The sequence below is a fragment of the Tursiops truncatus genome, chromosome 2 (genome assembly GCF_011762595.2).
Source record: "Tursiops truncatus isolate mTurTru1 chromosome 2, mTurTru1.mat.Y, whole genome shotgun sequence".
Taxonomy (NCBI): Eukaryota; Metazoa; Chordata; class Mammalia; order Artiodactyla; family Delphinidae; genus Tursiops; species Tursiops truncatus.
Window position 1 is genome coordinate 74,521,127 of NC_047035.1, and position 17,131 is coordinate 74,538,257.

At 46.4% G+C, this 17,131-nt stretch overlaps 1 protein-coding gene and 1 long non-coding RNA gene across 3 annotated transcripts; one reads left to right on the plus strand and one right to left on the minus strand.

Moving 5' to 3' along the window:
- Nucleotides 1–3,907: 3,907 nt before the first annotated feature.
- On the plus strand, nucleotides 3,908–14,287 carry C2H14orf93 (chromosome 2 C14orf93 homolog). 2 transcript variants are annotated; one of them, XM_033851353.2, is made up of 7 exons: nucleotides 3,908–3,977; nucleotides 4,662–4,979; nucleotides 7,060–7,380; nucleotides 11,496–11,557; nucleotides 12,149–12,252; nucleotides 13,121–13,233; nucleotides 13,541–14,287. In XM_033851353.2, the coding sequence occupies exons 1-7, from the start codon at nucleotides 3,972–3,974 to the stop codon at nucleotides 13,958–13,960; spliced, it is 1,344 nt and encodes a 447-aa protein (XP_033707244.1). In that variant the 5' UTR covers nucleotides 3,908–3,971; the 3' UTR covers nucleotides 13,961–14,287. The 2 variants fall into 2 exon arrangements, with proteins under 2 accessions (XP_033707244.1, XP_004313403.2); XM_004313355.4 differs by lacking the exon at nucleotides 3,908–3,977 and having other exon boundaries at nucleotides 4,380–4,979.
- Nucleotides 7,305–12,152, minus strand: LOC141277995 (uncharacterized). Its single transcript, XR_012330031.1, has 3 exons — nucleotides 11,765–12,152; nucleotides 8,517–9,151; nucleotides 7,305–7,416 (listed from the first exon to the last, which is right to left on the minus strand). It is a non-coding gene; the product is annotated as an uncharacterized lncRNA (long non-coding RNA).
- Nucleotides 14,288–17,131: the final 2,844 nt, after the last annotated feature.

Genomic DNA, 17,131 nt, shown 5'->3' on the forward strand with positions numbered 1-17,131 from the left:
TGTCAGCTTTCTGTACCTTTTATATAAGCCATTTTGCTCTGATCTCTCACATGTACCCTTTTAATTCTGTTATTTTTTTTTCCTGTCACTTATCACGTCTTCTTACGACCCTCCCAGTTCATCCTATATCTTGCTCAAGGCTCAATTGTAGGTTTTTCTTCGATAAGCCCCCTTCCACATGATTTCATTCTGTTGATCTTTCTATTATTTTGAACTAACTCCTCAAGATTTTTTTAGTCTGTACCATATTTTTAGGCACATGTGTATATTTTGACTTGTTCTTTAGACATTCTATTCTCACATGCACCGTAAGCTCCTTGTGTGTAGGGACTTTTGTCTTCCCTTCACTTGAGTACTTGGAGGTGGCAATCCATTTTGGTGACTCATCCTTTAGCATGGCCTTTCATATAGAGAATTTTTAGAAACACATTTTTGTTGTTGTTTTTAACTTGCTCATCTTCTCTAATGGGGATATATGTAACTAATGATATTAGTGTTTTGTTTTTAATAATTTATCCAGCGTTTGAATTGGTGTCTGGTTAGTAAATATCATAATGTGAAATGTTCCTTTAACACCTGCCAACTCCAGTTTCCTCATGCTTTTTTTTTTTTTTTTTTTTTTTGGTACGCGGGCCTCTCACTGTTGCGGCCTCTCTCGTTGCGGAGCACAGGCTCTGGATGTGCAGGTTCAGCGGCCATGGCTCACGGGCCCAGCCGCTCCGCGGCATGTGGGATCTTCCCGGACCGGGGCCCGAACCCGTGTCCCCTGCATCGGCAGGCAGACTCTCAACCACTGCGCCACCAGGGAAGCCCTCCTCATGCTTTTATTTCAGTGTCTTAGAGCTTATGTGGGAGACTCTAGCAGGAGCCTGGGAAACTAAGTCAGCAGTAATATCCATAGGAACCCCAAAAGAGTTATTTGAACGCCCATTATGCTACACTGCACTGTACCAGGTTTTTATAGACATATTAGTTCAAGAAAACACCTATTTGTTGCCCTGAACGTGACATTCTAAAATGGACATAATTAGGTAATACACAAAATCGAAAAGCAGAAAGAAATTGAGGGACAAAATTATAGAGCAGATAGTATCATGATATTTTATGTCAACACAAATATGAAAATATATTTAGCATTAAAAACTAGCAGAGTTGAAATTATCCTTAGTCTAAACCAGGTCATGATAGTAAGTAAATTACAAATACTCTTGTTTTCTCAATACCTTTCTAATTTGCATCACAGAAGGTTTTGTACTGATAAATGCGTCTTTGTATACTTGAATTCATTTTTTCTTAGAAATGTGCTATTAAATTTAGAGGGGAAACTCCCCAAATTCTATTTCAAGCCATTGTATTTTTTTTTTTTTTTTCAAGATTAGGACATCAGGATGGATGTCCAGGATGGGAAGACAAAAGGTTTCAGGAATCTCGCTGTTACGTGTGGAGCACTGACTGTGTGCCAGTATTCTGTAGATGCCTTATATATATTATATACAGTCTTCACAAAAGCACTCAAAAGCATCTCAGAGATGAGAACACTGGGGCTCAGAAAAGGGAATTATATGCCCAAGTTCACACAGCCCATTTTAGTGCTGTTTTGGGAAGATTACCTAAGAAAGACCATTTAAGGGGAGGGAGGGGCTCAAGGTAGGCACAACGCTGGCAGGGGTAAAGGCCTCCTGCAAGAAAGAGTGAGTTTTGGGGGCAAAAGTATTGCAGTTGTCAATGTGATCCCAGGAAGTGTACCCAGCTGGAGTCCCAACATGATGCATCTTCATTTCTATTTTTTTTTAATTTTTAAAAATTGAAGTATAGTTAATGTAAATTATATGTTACAAATGTACAATATAGTGATACACAATTTTTAGAGGTTATACTCCATTTATAGTTATTATAAAATATTGGCTACATTCCCTGTGTTGTACAGTATATCCTTGTAGTTTTATACATTATTTATTTATTTATTAAAAACAGTTTTTTTAACTGAAGTATAGTTGATGTACAGTATTATATAAGTGACAGGTCTTAATTTCTTGTTGTACAAATCCTGAACCCAAGTGGTATATTACTGTTTACATAATTTCCTTTCTCTCACAACATCCATGTTTCAGATTAAACTCTGCATGATGTTGGTTTTAAAAAACTTAAAAACCCCGCTGGAGCATGTAGGACCTTATTTAGGAAGGAAAAGGATATATTAATGATTCATCCACAAATTGACCTGGGAATCACTTAGTGCTTTCCTTTAACCTTTTGTTTTAATTTGACTTTAACCTTTATTTTTTTGTTGTTGTTTTTGTTTGTTTTATTTATTTTTGGTGGCATTGGGTCTTCGTTGCTGTGAGTAGGCTTTTCTCTAGTTGTGGAGAGCGGGGGCTACTCTTTGTTGCAGTGCATGGGCTTCTCACTGTGATAGCTTCTCTTGTTGCAGAGCACGGGCTCTAGGCACGCAGGCTTCAGTAGTTGTGGCACGCAGGCTCAGTAGTTGTGGCGCACAGGCTTAGTTGCTCCACGCCATGTGGAATCTTCCTGGACCGGGGCTCGAATCTTCCTGGACCATGTCCCCTGCATCGGCAGGCAGATTCTTAACCACTGCGCCACCAGGGAAGTCCTAACCTTTAGTTTTTTAGGTTTAACTATGCCTTCCAGTGACTCTAATGATAGAGAAGCAGTAAATGGATTTAAGTTCTTACAAGATGTGAATATCTAGCACAGAAAAGCATTTCTTCCATATAAAGGGTAGAAAAAGCAAATTAAAGACTATTCTTTAAAAACCAAATGTAATTAAAATGCATTGTCAGATTTACATTTTAGTACCTCAGAGGCATTGATATTGCCTGTTTCCGAAATGAGATTGCTGACTCAAAACAAACAAACAAACCAAATCTCGGAATGTGGAAAATTCTCCTAACCTTCTCCTCTCCTTTTTTTTTTTTTTTTCTCTCTCTCCTCTCCTTTTAATTGTGATGTTATGATATAATTTACAGGGTAAGATAGAAATGTATCTCTTGAGGAAATTGTAAACATACTTAAGATTTTGTCACTTAGGGAGCTTCAGGCAGAAAGATTCTTTTTTCTGTAATCAAGTGTCATTTAGAAAATGACAATATGAAGTTCCTTGGAGTGTTCTCAGTGGTACAAACCAACCCTCCCACACTTTTTTTTTCCTCCTGAAGTAGTTTAGTTGCTTAACTACAGTGATTCAAAAGAGAGGCAGTTTGGCTTATCATTGATATTCTGGTCTCTCCTTTTGGGGGCTGGTTGTGCGGGTAGAGTGGCAGCATGTAGCTACTTAGACAATCCCGTTCAGCTCTGCCTCTCCCTTAAGCAGCATGAGAAGTGGAGTTGAGGGTCCCCAGTTGGTTTCTCTGGGCTTCCAGCTGGAGGATTCAGAACAGCTAGTTTCTATCGCAGAGGCTGTAGGCCCAGGTGTACAAAGTGTGAGAGTAGGGGGCTGTGCACAGCCCTGGTTACTGCAGCTCAACTCTCCTATCCAGCTTTTCCTTTCATTTCCCTGCCCACCCCCAAAACATTAATGATATAATAGTGTGAAGTTGGCAACATGTTGGGGGCTGCAATGATTGGCCTTTTCCTTGTATAGGAGTCTTACTCTGAATGCATCTGTATGCAAATTATAGAGACGGTAGAATCATGATTTTTTATGTCAACAAAAAGTGGTATCAGTTTAAATACACACACACACTAAACTGAAAGTAGCCATAACTGGATTCTGCTGTCTTCCCCTGACCTTGAAAAAGATATATAAGTTCTCTGCATGTCTCTTCTCTGGCCCTGGGTTAACATGTGTTTCCTAGAGCTGTTGTGTGGATGAGATTAACCTACATGAAGTGTTCTGAACTCCTTAAGGAAGGATGTCAAAGCAATAAAATGCAATACTGTTTTTACAGCCAAGACAGAGAGACGGAGAAGACAGATCTACATTTTCTTCCTTAATTTTCTGATCTTTCCAGATGCCGGTGGGTCCTTTTGAGTCCCAGCTCTGTTCCTTAGCTTGGAGTGGTGGGGAATTCCATGCCTTCCACCCTCTGAAACTGTGTTCCTCCCGAAGGCCTTTGTAGGCCCACCCTTTTGGGAAGGGGTGAGTGTGACCCCCACTGTGTTGAGCTAGGGCAGCACAGAGAAGAAGGCCCTCTGCTCCATAGCCCAAGGAGAGGCAGCCATGGACTGTGTGCGCCTTCAGGGCTAGCCCACTCCTCCTTCACAGAACCCAGCCCCCGGGGGCCCAGGCTGCTCCGACCAACCTCCATGAAAAAGGAGAGTGAATCCAAAGAGACCAGAGCTTCGTGCGGTCCGGTCGACTGGGGACACTTTTGCAGCAGTCCAGCAGCGTGAGCACGGGCCTTCCTGCCTCTGCCACCATGTCCTTCAGCGCCACCATTCTCTTCTCCCCTCCCAGTGGCGGCGAGGCCAGATGCTGCTGCTGTGCCTGTAAGAGCGAGACTAGCGGGGGCAGCACAAGCTGTCAGGGCGGGAACCCTCCTCCCAGCACCCCGATCACGGTCACCGGACACGGCCTGGCCGTCCAGAGTTCAGAGCAGCTCCTGCATATTATCTACCAGCGGGTGGATAAGGCCGTGGGTCTGGCTGAGGCTGCGCTGGGTCTCGCCAGGGCCAACAACGAATTGTTAAAACGTCTCCAGGAGGAAGTGGGTGAGCTGAGGCAAGGGAAGGTGCCCGTCCCCGATGAAGACGGCGAGAGCCGGGTGCACGGCTCCCCGCCCGAGGAGCCCGGGCCCCTCAAGGAGAGCCCCGGAGAGGCAGACAGGGCCTTGCCGGCCGTGGAAGAGGAGTGTGACAGTGTGGGCAGCGGCGTGCAGGTGGTGATCGAGGAGCTGCGGCAGCTGGGAGCGGCCTCAGCTGGGGGGCCTGGGCCCTTGGGCTTCCCGGCCGCTCAGAGAGACGTACGGCTCCCGGTATGCGCCCTGGCTGCAGGCGAGGGGCCTCCGATGCTCAACCCCGTGAGTACGCAGCGCAGGACACTAGCGGGGCTGTGCTTCTGTGCTCTTCCCGACCTCTTTCTCTTCTCTTCTCTCCATCCTTCAGCCTTTCTTTCGGTTGTATCTGTGACAGAACAGCACGGTACCCAGTTTCCTTTGCCGGCAGGGAGAGTCAGCCCTCCTGGGTTTTTTGTTTTTTGTTTTTTTGGGTTTTTTTTTTTTTTGGTACCGTGGCCTCTCCGGCAGAAGGTCATTTTCTGGCGTGAGTGGTGTCGGGGCAGTGGTACTGCGCTCCCTCTCTGTTGCTCTGCATGGCACCTTCTCCACAGCTGCCTTGGCTGCTCCGTGGGTTCTGCCTCTCCTGGCAAGGATGCCTGCCGAGCACAGACGGCTCATTCATATTTGATCACGGGCCCTCTGCTTGCCAAGAGGAATTCAGGACTATGAGGGAGATGGGGATGTGAGGAGAGAGAGGCAGAGGCGGGGAGAGAGAGAGAAGGGAAAGTGGGAGGGAGAGGACAAAGATAATAGCCGACAGGTGTAGGGAGGGAAAGAGGCAGGCGGAAATGAAGGGAAGGAGAAAAAGTGGAAAACAAGAGCAGAGGAGAAAGGTGAACCTAAATGGAAGGAGAATTGATGCAAGAGAGAGAAAATGAGGTAAGGTGGGAGGGAGGTAGAGGACAGGAAATAAAAATGAGGAACAGAAATGAGAGTTGAGAGTTCACAGTAAGAGGATGATAACATGTAGGGAGAAAGAGGGAAGCGAGCAGGCCTATTTTGTGAGCAGGAAAAGACAAAGAAGCACATGTGCTATTTCAGCTTCTTTACTGCTCAGGGCCATATGAGCAGGAAAATCCTGGCTGAGGAGAGTAAAAACTGCAGAAGTAGTTTCACACATGGAAGTATGGAAAGGAGATGGAGCAACTGTAGAGATCTCAGAGATGGGAAACTAACAGATGTGTTGCCACTTGAGAGACAGTGGGAGGTCTGTCAGCTCTCCTCCACCCTCTCCTCCAGAGCGTCCTCCCTCTGCCCTGTCTCTGTTCCTCCTCCCCGCCACGACGAGGCCCAGACACCCAGGAAAGTGTAGAGCAGCAGAACACACAGGGTTGATGGGAGGGATGAGACTCCCAGCCCATCTGCTGGATCTTAGGAGTGTGACCAGTTGTGTCACACTGCCACTGGTCACTGCTCCCTTGAGGTCTAGCCACGTGCGGGTGATGGCCCCGCGGCTCGCCCCAGTCTGTGCCCCGCCAGGGACTATCCTTGGTTTGGGACTGTTGGAGGAGGAGCTGGGAAGGTGGGAGGAGGCTAGGAGGTACCTGGCCAGGCAGAGCCCTGAGCTGTGGTTCTTTCTGGCAGGGAAGGCTTCCAAGCCAACAGGATGGAATTAGATTTCACAGCACAGAAAGCAGCTCACAGGTCTATAAATCTCAGCCTCCTCCCCCACTTCTTTCTGTGTTTTTTTTCCCCCACTTTCACTGTTTTGTTTTCTGGGCTGCAAAAATCCCCCTCCTTTCTTCTCTCCTCTCTCTCTCTCTCTCTCTCTCTCCCTTCCTCCCTCCTTCCTTCCCCTACCCTCTATGTCCTTGAGGGAGGGCACAGGCAGGCAAGCAGGTGTCAGGGCAGTGACAGTCAGATGTGGCCAGAGCAGGATCAAGGTGAGGGCACACACTGGCCCTGCAAAGGGAAAAGGGCGGGGTCGGGGAGGCAGTGCTAGCCTCTCTAGAGATTTCCGACTTTATATCTCCCTCCTTTGCTCCCGTATCTCTCCTTTTTATTGTTATTTTATTCTCTTGCTCCTCTTGCTTTGTTTTCCTTTCTTGTCATCACTTCCTCCCTCAACTCCTCTCAGGCAAAACACTTGCCTAGTTACATTTCCTATACTCAAGCACACAGCGTAAATGACTACTCACAAAGCGTCAGAAACATGCCTTCTCTGTATAATCAGTCCTGTGGTAATGACCCAACATGAGAGGCCCTGTACCCACAGAAATATTTGCCCACACTCCTTGTTCATTATACTTGGCCAGTGAATGATGGTTGATCAGGTTCCCGTAAGCCTGGCTGGCTAATAGGCTATTCTTTTTTATGTTCTTAGCTGGTGGATGATTATGTGGCCTCTGAGGGTGCAGTGCAGCGGGTGCTGGCCCCTGCTTATGCCAAGCAGCTTTCACCAGCCACACAATCGGCGATCCAGCGGACAACCTCAGAGACAGGGCCGGAAAACGGAACCAAGCTGCCCCCGCCCCACCCTGAGGACATGCTCAGTGCTGCTGCTGCCCTGGAAGGTGCCTTGGAAGAATCAGGCCCTGGGGGAACTGGGGAGCTGAGACACTCTCTAGGATTTACTGCTTCCCCATGCAGGACCAGAGGGAGTGGGCAGAAGAACTCCAGGCGCAAGCGGGATCTGGTCCTCTCCGTAAGTGAGCTCGCTTTCTCCACGTTTTTCTTCAGTCTGGAGAGATAAGTGAAGAGGGAAGTGTGGGTTGATTTTAAACGTCCCATATCGAATGAATGGTATCCTGAAGCCTGCTGGAGTGGGAGGGGCAAGAAGGAGAGAGCCTCTTCCCTAGCCCAGGGACAGGCAGCCCCACTGCTATCAGTGGAACTTCTTTAGGTTTTCCCAGATAGATTGATATCTTCCATTTAAAGATAAGGGAATTATATCATATATATAATTATATAATTACATCATATCTCCTGGTGATCTCATAATCCTGATGGGAAGATCCTTAAGGGGTTAAGCAGATTGACGGCAGCAGAGCAGCACTGGAAACTGCCTGCAAATTACCAGTGTTCAGGGTGAGTAGCAAGGGTCCCCATGGGCAGAAAGGCCAAGGTGTCCTGAGGTGGTCCCGTACCCCAAAGATGCAGAGGGCCACTCAGCTCAGGTGTAAAAGGTTTGGAGATTCTACTGATTCTCAGAGCACTTGGCAGGGAAGGTACTGATATGATCCAGTTCTGCCTGAAACCTTGCAGTGGCTCGGAGCCCTAGGAGCGTCACTAAACATCCTACAGTGTACAGGATGTCTCCCCCAACACCCCCATTATCCAGCCTAAAATGTCAATAGTGCCGAGGTTGAGAAACCCTGTTCTAGGGTGACCGCAGACCTTTGGATCCGCTCTGTCGCCCAGAACATCTTTCTGATAACTGTGGGGATGTTCTTTAGCCGTATCGTGTTCCCATTGACGGTAATGGGTCTCCACTCTCTGGATAATGGCTGATGAGGTAACTTGAGGGCTCTGGTTAGGAGTGGAGGTCACCACTGACATCCAGCAAGATCTCATCATAGTATAGAACTCATTTCTCCTTGTTACAGTCTTAGTAAAGATTGAAAACAGCTGACTACCATTTATACCTCCTTTATTCATATTACTTCTTTCTTTTTCTAAGAGATCCTACTTTACTCTGCCTTTTCATTTGATGTTTTTACATTGACATAGTCTTTTTTTTTTCCTCTCTCTCTCTTCCAGAAGACACCATTCATAATCAGTATCAACTGGTTTCTAACCTTCATTTCAAATTTTGGTTATGTTCAGTGACGTGTCACTTACCAAGAACAGGGAATAGGGGGCCTTCCCTGGTGGTCCAGTGGCTAAGACTTCATGCTCCCAAAGCAAGGGGCCTGGGTTCGATCCCTGGTCAGGGAACTAGATCCCACATGCTGCAACTAAGTGTTTGCATGCTGCAACTAAAAAAAAAAAAAAAAAAAGATCCTGCATGCCATAACTAAAGATCCCGCATGCCGCACAAAGATCCCGTGTGCTGCAGCTAAGACCAGGTGCAGCCAAATAAATAATATTAAAAGAAAAAAAAAAAAAAAACAGGGACTAGGTTTAGTTTCTCTGTCATGGATTTCTGGCCCAAGAGGGCACTGTTGTTGCCAGTGATAGAAATGGAGGTTTATACCTAGAAGTACATTTCAAGGGATTTCCCAAAAATTCATAGTGCTTAAATTGTGAATAAATGTGTGACAATTAAAATTTGCATAAAATCAGGACTTTTGATCAGTTCCATTCCTCTAGTGCCTACTAACTCCAGCGAGAGGTCTAGTGATCAGGCCTGGCTTCTTCCTGCCCTTTGGAGAGCTCAGCATGGGACCTTCTGGGAGGACAGCATTCTCAGTCATCCTGCTCTGTGTTATAGTGCTTGAAGAGGCGTGAGAGGACCAGTCAGGGAGTCTTGCTGCCTGTCACAGAGAAAGATATAAAATGTTCTTGTATTAGTCTGTGGGTTTAGAGGGAGAGGGATAGTTGCAGATCTTCACTGTTCCAACCTTTAGCTCTGGGAAGGAATGAGAGAGGTATCTCTCCAATGTGATGAAGCTGCTGTGGGTCGCTGCTAGAGATCCAAAAGGACCAAATCGGAATCTTAATTCCTTGGACTGCTGCAGATCCCAGCCACCCACTGGGGAAATTATTCATTTTTATCTCACTCAGGAGGTAGGTGAGCCAGCAGCCTTTACAGTCTTAATGCTTATTATTGTCTAGAGTATTTTCCCTTTCCACTTCAAGCTTGGTTGGATGTTTATCAGCTGATCTCTTCCAAGCCACTTGAATTGGAAGCTATGCAACTCCCCCACCCTACTTTTTTTTCTTTTCTTTTTTTCTGCAACTCTTTCAAATTCTTTCTGAAGCATTTACCCATCTTTTGTGATTTTTCAAGTTTGGCCTTCTAAGAGGTAAAATAACTATATCAAATATGAAGCTAGTACAACAGTCTTTTTTATAGAGTGGAGACCCTAACCATAAAGAGTTAACAGTAATTTCCTAAGTTGATATGGTCAGTCAGCCATAGTGCTAGGAGCATAAATTGGGCATTTTTCAATATGAAGCTGAAATCCTGAGATCAGCATCCCATCAGTTTGGGACTGGGTAATTTCCATTGACTGAAGGACCTTGGAATGAAAATATAATCAGAAACAACAAAACTAAATTTAATAGGAAGAAATGTAAAATCCTACATTAAAGTTAAAAAAGAAAACAGTTGCAGAATGGTGGAGATAGTAATCCATGTGGAAAATGGACTACAAGCTCACTATGAATGAACTCTGTGACACTGAGAGTAGGGATGGGCTTGCTAAGAGAGGTACAGCATCTTGGGTTTCATTCCTAGAAGTATAGAGTTCTAGTCAGGGAAGTAATGTTCCCTTTGGCCAGACCTCAACAGATGAGTTAGATTCAGTTCCAGGTGCCATGTTGTAAGAGGGACACTGGCAAACCAGAGAGGCTCATAGTTTCATGAGGAGTCTGTCTGGCAACTATGTCATGAGGAATGGTTGAAGGACTTGGTGTTTAGATGGGATAAGAAAAGACTTGGTAAGTACATGGAAGCTGTCTTCAAATACTTCAGGTGCTGTTAGGGCAAAACTGGGGTCAGATTTTGGAGCATCTAAGGCAAATTTTTTTTAATTAATTAATTTATTTTTGGCTGCACTGGGTCTTTGTTGCTGCACGCAGGCTTTCTCTAGTTGAGACGAGCTTGGGCTACTCTTCATTGCGGTGCATGGTCTCGTTGAGGTGGCTTCTCTTGTTGCAGAGCACGGGCTCTAGGTGCGTGGGCTTCAGTAGTTGTGGCACGTGGGTTCAGTAGTTGTGGCTCGCAGGCTCTAGAGCACAGGCTCAGTAGTTGTGGCGCTTGGGCTTAGTTGCTCCGCGGCATGTGGGATCTTCCTGGACCAGAGCTCCAACCTGTGTCCCCTGCATTGGCAGGCGGATTCTTAACCACTGTGCCACCAGGGAAGCCCCTGAGGCAAATTTTTTTAACAATTAGAGATGTTCAATAGTAGCTGAGTCAAAAACTAGTGAGAACCCATCATTAAAGGTGTATAAGCAAAGGTAGTGACTTCCCTGGTGGCGCAGTGGTTAAGAATCCGCCTGCCAATGCAGGGGACGTGGGTTCGATCCCTGGTCTGGGAAGATCCCACATGCTGCAGAGCACCTAAGCCCGTGCGCCACAACTGCTGAGCCTGCGCTCTGCAGCCCCCGTGCCACAACTACTGAAGCCTGCACGCCTAGAGCCCGTGTTCCTCAACAAGAGAAGCCACCGCAACGAGAAGCCTGCGCACCACAACAAAGAGTAGCCCCCGCTCACTGCAACTAGAGAAAGCTCACATGCAGCAATGAAGACCCAACACAGCCAAAAATAAATAAATAACATTAAAATTTTTAAAAAAAGAAATGTCCACTTGCAGTAGCCCTGGTGTATATTTGCTCTCTCCTTGCTGTTAGGAGTGTGTTTGTGGAAGTGTTTGAAACCCTCTACTGTAGTGATCATATTCCCTGGGAGCAGAAGGAAGACCAGGGGGTAATCCTGGAGACTCCACAGAAATTAAATGAAAAGGAAAGAAAGGGAGGGTTCATTAGAAATACTAACTTGGATCGGCTCTCTGGCTAAGAAAGGGCATCAACAGAAATGGTACCTAGACTATGGGCAGGATTCAGGCAGAGAACCCCATAGGGACAGTGCCTAGGGACCAGAGGAGGGTTTCATCATATTTGCTCCTGGCTTGATTCTGTGTTTGTTTCCCCTAGAAATTGGTCCACAATGTGCATAACCACATCACCAATGACAAGAGATTCAATGGGTCTGAAAGGTACGATCCTCTTGAGGGAAAAGATCATAAGGAACTTTGCCAAGGAGAGGGAAATAAAGGGGGCTGCTTCAGTATAACAGTGAGGGTAAGGCTTCCATCTCACCATTGCCCCTTGTATACTGCCTTAGGCCATGGAGGACTTTACCACAAAGTTGATTAGTGCTGGGAATCTCTGTCTAGCTTTTAAAATGCTGACGAGGGACTTACCTGGCGATCCAGTGGTTAAAACTCCACTCTCCCTGGGCTTCCCTGGTGGTGTGGTGGTTGGGAGTCCGCCTGCCGATGCAGGGGACACGGGTTCGTGCCCCGGTCCGGGAGGATCCCACATGCCGCGGAGCGGCTGGGCCCGTGAGCCATGGCCACTGAGCCTGCGCGTCCGGACCCTGTGCTCCGCAACGGGAGAGGCCACAACAGTGAGAGACCCGCGTACCGCAAAAAAAAAAAAACAAAAAACCTCCACCCTCCCACTACGGGGGGGCACAGGTTCCATCCCTGGTCGGGGAACTAAGATCCCACAAGCCACGTGGTGCAGCCAAAAAATAAATAAATAAAATAAAATACTGCCTTATTCACTCTCTTCTCTTGTGGCAGCATCAAGTCCTCTTGGAATATTTCAGTAGTGAAGTTCCTTCTGGAAAAGCTCAAGCAGGAGCTGGTAACCAGTCCCCACAATTACACTGACAAGGAGCTGAAAGGTGAGAAAAACTAAGCTAACTCCCATCCCATCCTTTCTTCATCCCCTGTTCCTGGCCAGAGGAGAAGAGGCATATGGAGATGATTTAGGTGGTTTTGAAAATAGAGGACTTTAAAAAATTGGTTTTGGTTATTCTTTTCACCTGCAATACACACAGGATTGTCTCTAATTGCCTTTTTATTCCCCTACTCAGTCTGAAATGAAAATGGGAGAAGGAAAGGGCCAGAACACCATCATGCATGACATTTACACGCACAGCCTGAATCTAGGGTGTTATAAAAAGGAGGTCAGAGTCCAGCCCTGCTCTTTTGTCCCTAAATATTATGTCCTGGGTTTTCTACTTTCCTTGCTCTTCTGTTATTTGTCTGTAGCACTAAGAAAGCTTCTGCTAAAAAAAAAAAAGAAAAGAAAGCTTCTGCTGAAAAAGTACTTGTAATCTGCTGTCAGCTGAGTAGAATGGGGGTAGGTTTACCTGGGAGTGGGGGAAGGGAGTTACAGAAGCATTGGGGTTGTCTTTTTTTTTTTTAACGTCTTTATTGGAGTATAATTGCTTTACAATGGTGTGTTAGTTTCTGCTGTATAACAAAGTGAATCAGTTATACATATACATATGTCCCCACATCTCTTCCCTCTTGCGGCTCCCTCCCTCCCTCCCTGGAGTTGTCTTTTTATAGTGGGAGGAGTTCCTGTTGGAGATGGAGGGAGGCAGAGGGAGCTAAACCAGAGAGGAATGAATAGATGCTGATGGATATACCCAGAAAGCCCATCGTCTAAACAGTGGTTCACCCTTCTCCCATCCAGTAGTATTAGGGCAAAAAAAAGGGCTGAGGACCCTGCTTTTTGCTGCCTGCCTTCTCCCTCCCCACCAGGAGCCTGTGTAGCCTACTTCCTTACTAAGAGGCGTGAGTACCGCAACTCCCTGAACCCCTTTAAAGGCCTAAAAGAAAAAGAGGAGAAGAAACTTCGAAGTCGCAGATATCGGGTAGGTTTCTAGTCTTTCCTTTCAAGATGCTAAACTCTAAAAGCTAATAAATAAGGCACAGTGGGAAGGGCCAGGGGACGTGGCATCTGAGAAAAGAGTTGAGATCCAGGAACGGAGCAGAGGAGGAGGAGGAAGGGAGCCAGTTCTAAGATCTGACTTGGGTTCTCTTGAGGACTTGTGTTCTCTTGAGAACTTGGTTCTCTCGGGCACAGATTTTACACAGCCTCCCTTCCACCCAAAGCCTTTCCCCAAACCTAATGCGTGGTTTGTTGCTTTTCCTAATCTCTGTCCTGGGCTCCTACCTTAGCTTTTTGCCAACCGATCCAGCATCATGAGGCATTTTGGCCCTGAGGACCAACGCCTGTGGAAGGATGTGACAGAGGAGCTGATGTCAGATGAAGAGGACAGCCTTAATGAGCCAGGTGTCTGGGTAGCCCGGCCTCCCCGTTTCCGGGCCCAGCGCCTCACGCAGCTCTGCTACCACCTGGATGCCAACTCTAAGCATGGCACCAAAGCCAACCGTGTGTATGGACCTCCCTCAGACCGCTTACCTTCTGCTGAGGCCCAGCTCCTGCCACCAGAACTTTACAATCCTAATTTCCAAGAGGAGGAGGATGAGGGAGGTGATGAGAATGGACCTGTCTCCCCATCTTTTGACCAACCCCACAAAACCTGCTGTCCTGACTTGAACTCGTTCATTGAAATCAAGGTGGAAAAGGATGAGTGAAATCTAAAACCAAGAATAACTCTGGCATCCGCCTCTTCCCATGTCCTCAAAATGGGTGGCCACAGGGCTTCCCAGAATGACGAGATGTCTTCTGCAGTCTGAGAAAGCAAAGCTGCCTCTCTTCTCAACACAGCCTCCACTAGAAGTGGAAGCTGGCAGCTCTGGTGGGATAAAAGGACTCATCTCCAAGGGGGAAGTACTCCCCCCCTCCCCCCGCTGTGAACGACAAGCCAGAAAATGCTTATTCCTAAGCATAACAGTGCCTCGGAAGAGCCTGGGCTGAGAAAAGGAGGATGGGTCCAAGAAACAGGAGGCCTTCTTGACGTATGCCCTGGTCTCTGAGTTGTTTTTTCTTCTGGTTTCACTCAAAGCTTTAGTGAAGCGGCCCTTGGTCGTACCTTGTACTTCCCCTGACTGCTGGTCTTGCTCCGTAGTGGAAGCAGCACAGGACCAGGCCAGGGTAATACTGCCACCTGGTGGACAGTTTCAGTCATGGGCTTCATTCTTCTGAGCAGAACACAGGCTCCATCCGTATTTGGGAATTGGGATCTAGATGTAATAGCTATTGTTTATTGAATTATATAAGGAAGATTTTATTATTCCCATTGTACACATGAGGAAACTAAGGCTTAAAGAGTTCCCCTGTCTCACCAGCAGCTGCTTTCCCACCGTGTGACCAAGCAGTATACGTGGCTTGGTAGCCATCTCTTAGTCCTGTCAGACAAGCTATATTTTGAGGAAGGTGAGTGTGTGTGTGTACGTGTGTGTGTGCACACAAGCACACATGCAGAATATATACACACACACAAAATTTGTGCCTTTTTGGATGGATTGAGAAGTAAATATGGCTTTCTCTTCACTCTGTCAATCATACAACAAATACTGATTGCTTACTAGGTGTCAGGTGCTGTGCTGGGTGCTACGGATAAACTGTTGAACAGGTTAGATACTGATCAGAAGTTTTATTGTCTAGTCAGGAAGTCAGGCATTTAAGTAAGCAATGAAATGAATTGTGATAAGTGTGATGATGGGGGAATGTAGCTACCATGGCTATGTACCACAGGGGCAACTAACTTGCTCTGGCCGTCTGGAAAGGCTTCTCGGAGAGTGTTTAAATTGATGCTTGAAAGATGGGGAGAAGTTAACCAGGAGGGAAGGGGAAGCCAAGAGAGTGTTCCAAACCTTGGGAATAGCAAGTACAAAAGCCCAGAGGCAAGAGAGAGCACAGACAAGGTACAGTTCTACTGCAGAACCATTTGGGGGGCGGATGTTGCTGAGAGAAGAGGCTGGAGAGATAGACTCTGTAAAATACCTTAAAGAGTATAGACTTAGTTAAAGGACAGTGAGAAATCGCTGACAGGTTTTAAACAGGGAAATAAGATGATCAGTTTTGTGCTTTTGAAGAATCATTTGACCTCAGGTTTCAAGATGGATGGGAGGGAGAAAGCCTTGGCAGGGAGACTTTTGCAGTGGTCCAGGAGAGAAAAGATGATGACCTGATACATACATATATATATATAGTGGTGATGATGAGGGAAGGACAGATTTGAAAGATATTTTGGAAGCAGAATTGATAGGACTTGCTGATAGGACTTGCTTGGATTTGAGGTTAAGGGAGGAGGACATAGGGTTGATGTTCAGGTTTCTGGCTTAAGTAGCTAAGTGGTTAATGATGCCGTTTACTCAGGAAATGCTGGAGGAGCCAGTTTTGGGAGGCAGGGAAGGTGAGGTCAGGGTGTTGTGTGCCTTTGAGACAACCAAGTGGAGATGCTATTCGTCAGCTGAGTTTTTAAGTCCAAGAATGTCTGGGCTAGAAATATGGATTTGGGAGTCACCTGTATATAGAGGCTAATTAAGGTCGTGGGAATGGAGAATAGGGCCTGTGGAGCTCCCAGCTCCAGTTCAGACTATGGAGTGGCTACCCAGAGGTCATGAGCCCTACTGGAGCATGTGCTGTCAGCGCATCACACCCCCTTCACTTGCGTCTCCTTCCTGTTATCCCCCTGAAAACACAGGTTGTTGGTCCCAACTGTGCCCACTGCTGCCACTACCAACTCCTGGATGGGCCTCCTTTAACGGCATCTCAACTTTTCATAAGATTTACTCTCCCATTTTAACCCCAAAGGAGCAAAGTTCCCAAATGTTAGAGGATGTAAGTAACTGGAAGGAAGAATCCAGGTTCTCCTTCCCCATGTGGAAACAGGAAAGGAGGGAGAACGTTATGGTTGATTCTGAAGACAGCTCACAGCAGGCTCTGGATGCAACCTGATAGCCCCCCTTGGTTACTAATGCTTTCAGTCCTCCCTGCTTCCAGTCTGAGAGTAAACTGTCCTCTGGATCAGAGAAAAGCTGTAGGCCTGACCTGGGAAACAGAGAGGCTGATTCTCAGGAGAGATGAGGTCAGGGAGACAATGCAGCTAGGACAGAGAAGCCAAATAGTTTGTGCCAAATTAATTTCCCCAAAGATATTAACCTTCTTTCCTCCCCCATTCCCTAAGGCTACACTAAAATTATAAAAGGTGTTCAAAATGTTGAGATGAAAATAATATGCATGATTTGTTTGCATATAATTTTCATACGAATTTACCATCTAAATACGAAGGAGTCATTTCCTTCTCCATTCCCCTCTCCCTCGCCATGTGCTAGTCTGGGCAAAATCAGTTGGTTGATACTTAATTAGGCATGTTCAGCTTCCGCCATGGCTTCCTCTTTTCCTTATTCTTGATCCTCCTAGTATGGCCAAGATCAGCCTCTTTTCCTTTTCCACCTTGATCATTTTCACTTGCTATGTCCTCTAAATGACATTTTCTTTTTCTCCCTTTTAAGTTAGTACTTATTCTTTATCACCAACTACTGTGGGCCAACCAAGGGCGAGGCGTTCGCTAGCTCTAAAACCGGGCCTTCTATCCCCAGTCACCTGAAATATTTGCTAAAAATCTCATTTCCCAACACCAGGGGGTGTCTATCTATCCCTCTATCTGTCCTACCCTGAAGGTAGAGATTAGTCCCAAGCCTCTTCCTCTCTCCTTTTACATACACACGAAAGCTCCCTCCCTCCCGTTACAGAGTTTTGGGTTCAGAAAGTTGTCTTTTTATTGCAGCTTATCTGTTTGTCTCTCATTCTCTCTGGACCTGAACAAATTTGTCTTTCTCTTGGTCTGTTCAGCCTTC

Excerpts from the sequence above, each read along its gene's own strand:
- C2H14orf93 (XM_004313355.4), top strand. The coding sequence starts at position 4,380 with ATGTCCTTCAGCGCCACCATTCTCTTCTCCCCTCCCAGTGGCGGCGAG. Across the intron at positions 4,980-7,059 it reads GGCCTCCGATGCTCAACCCC|CTGGTGGATGATTATGTGGC; the intron begins GTGAGTACGCAG and ends TTATGTTCTTAG. Across the intron at positions 7,381-11,495 it reads AGCGGGATCTGGTCCTCTCC|AAATTGGTCCACAATGTGCA; the intron begins GTAAGTGAGCTC and ends TGTTTCCCCTAG.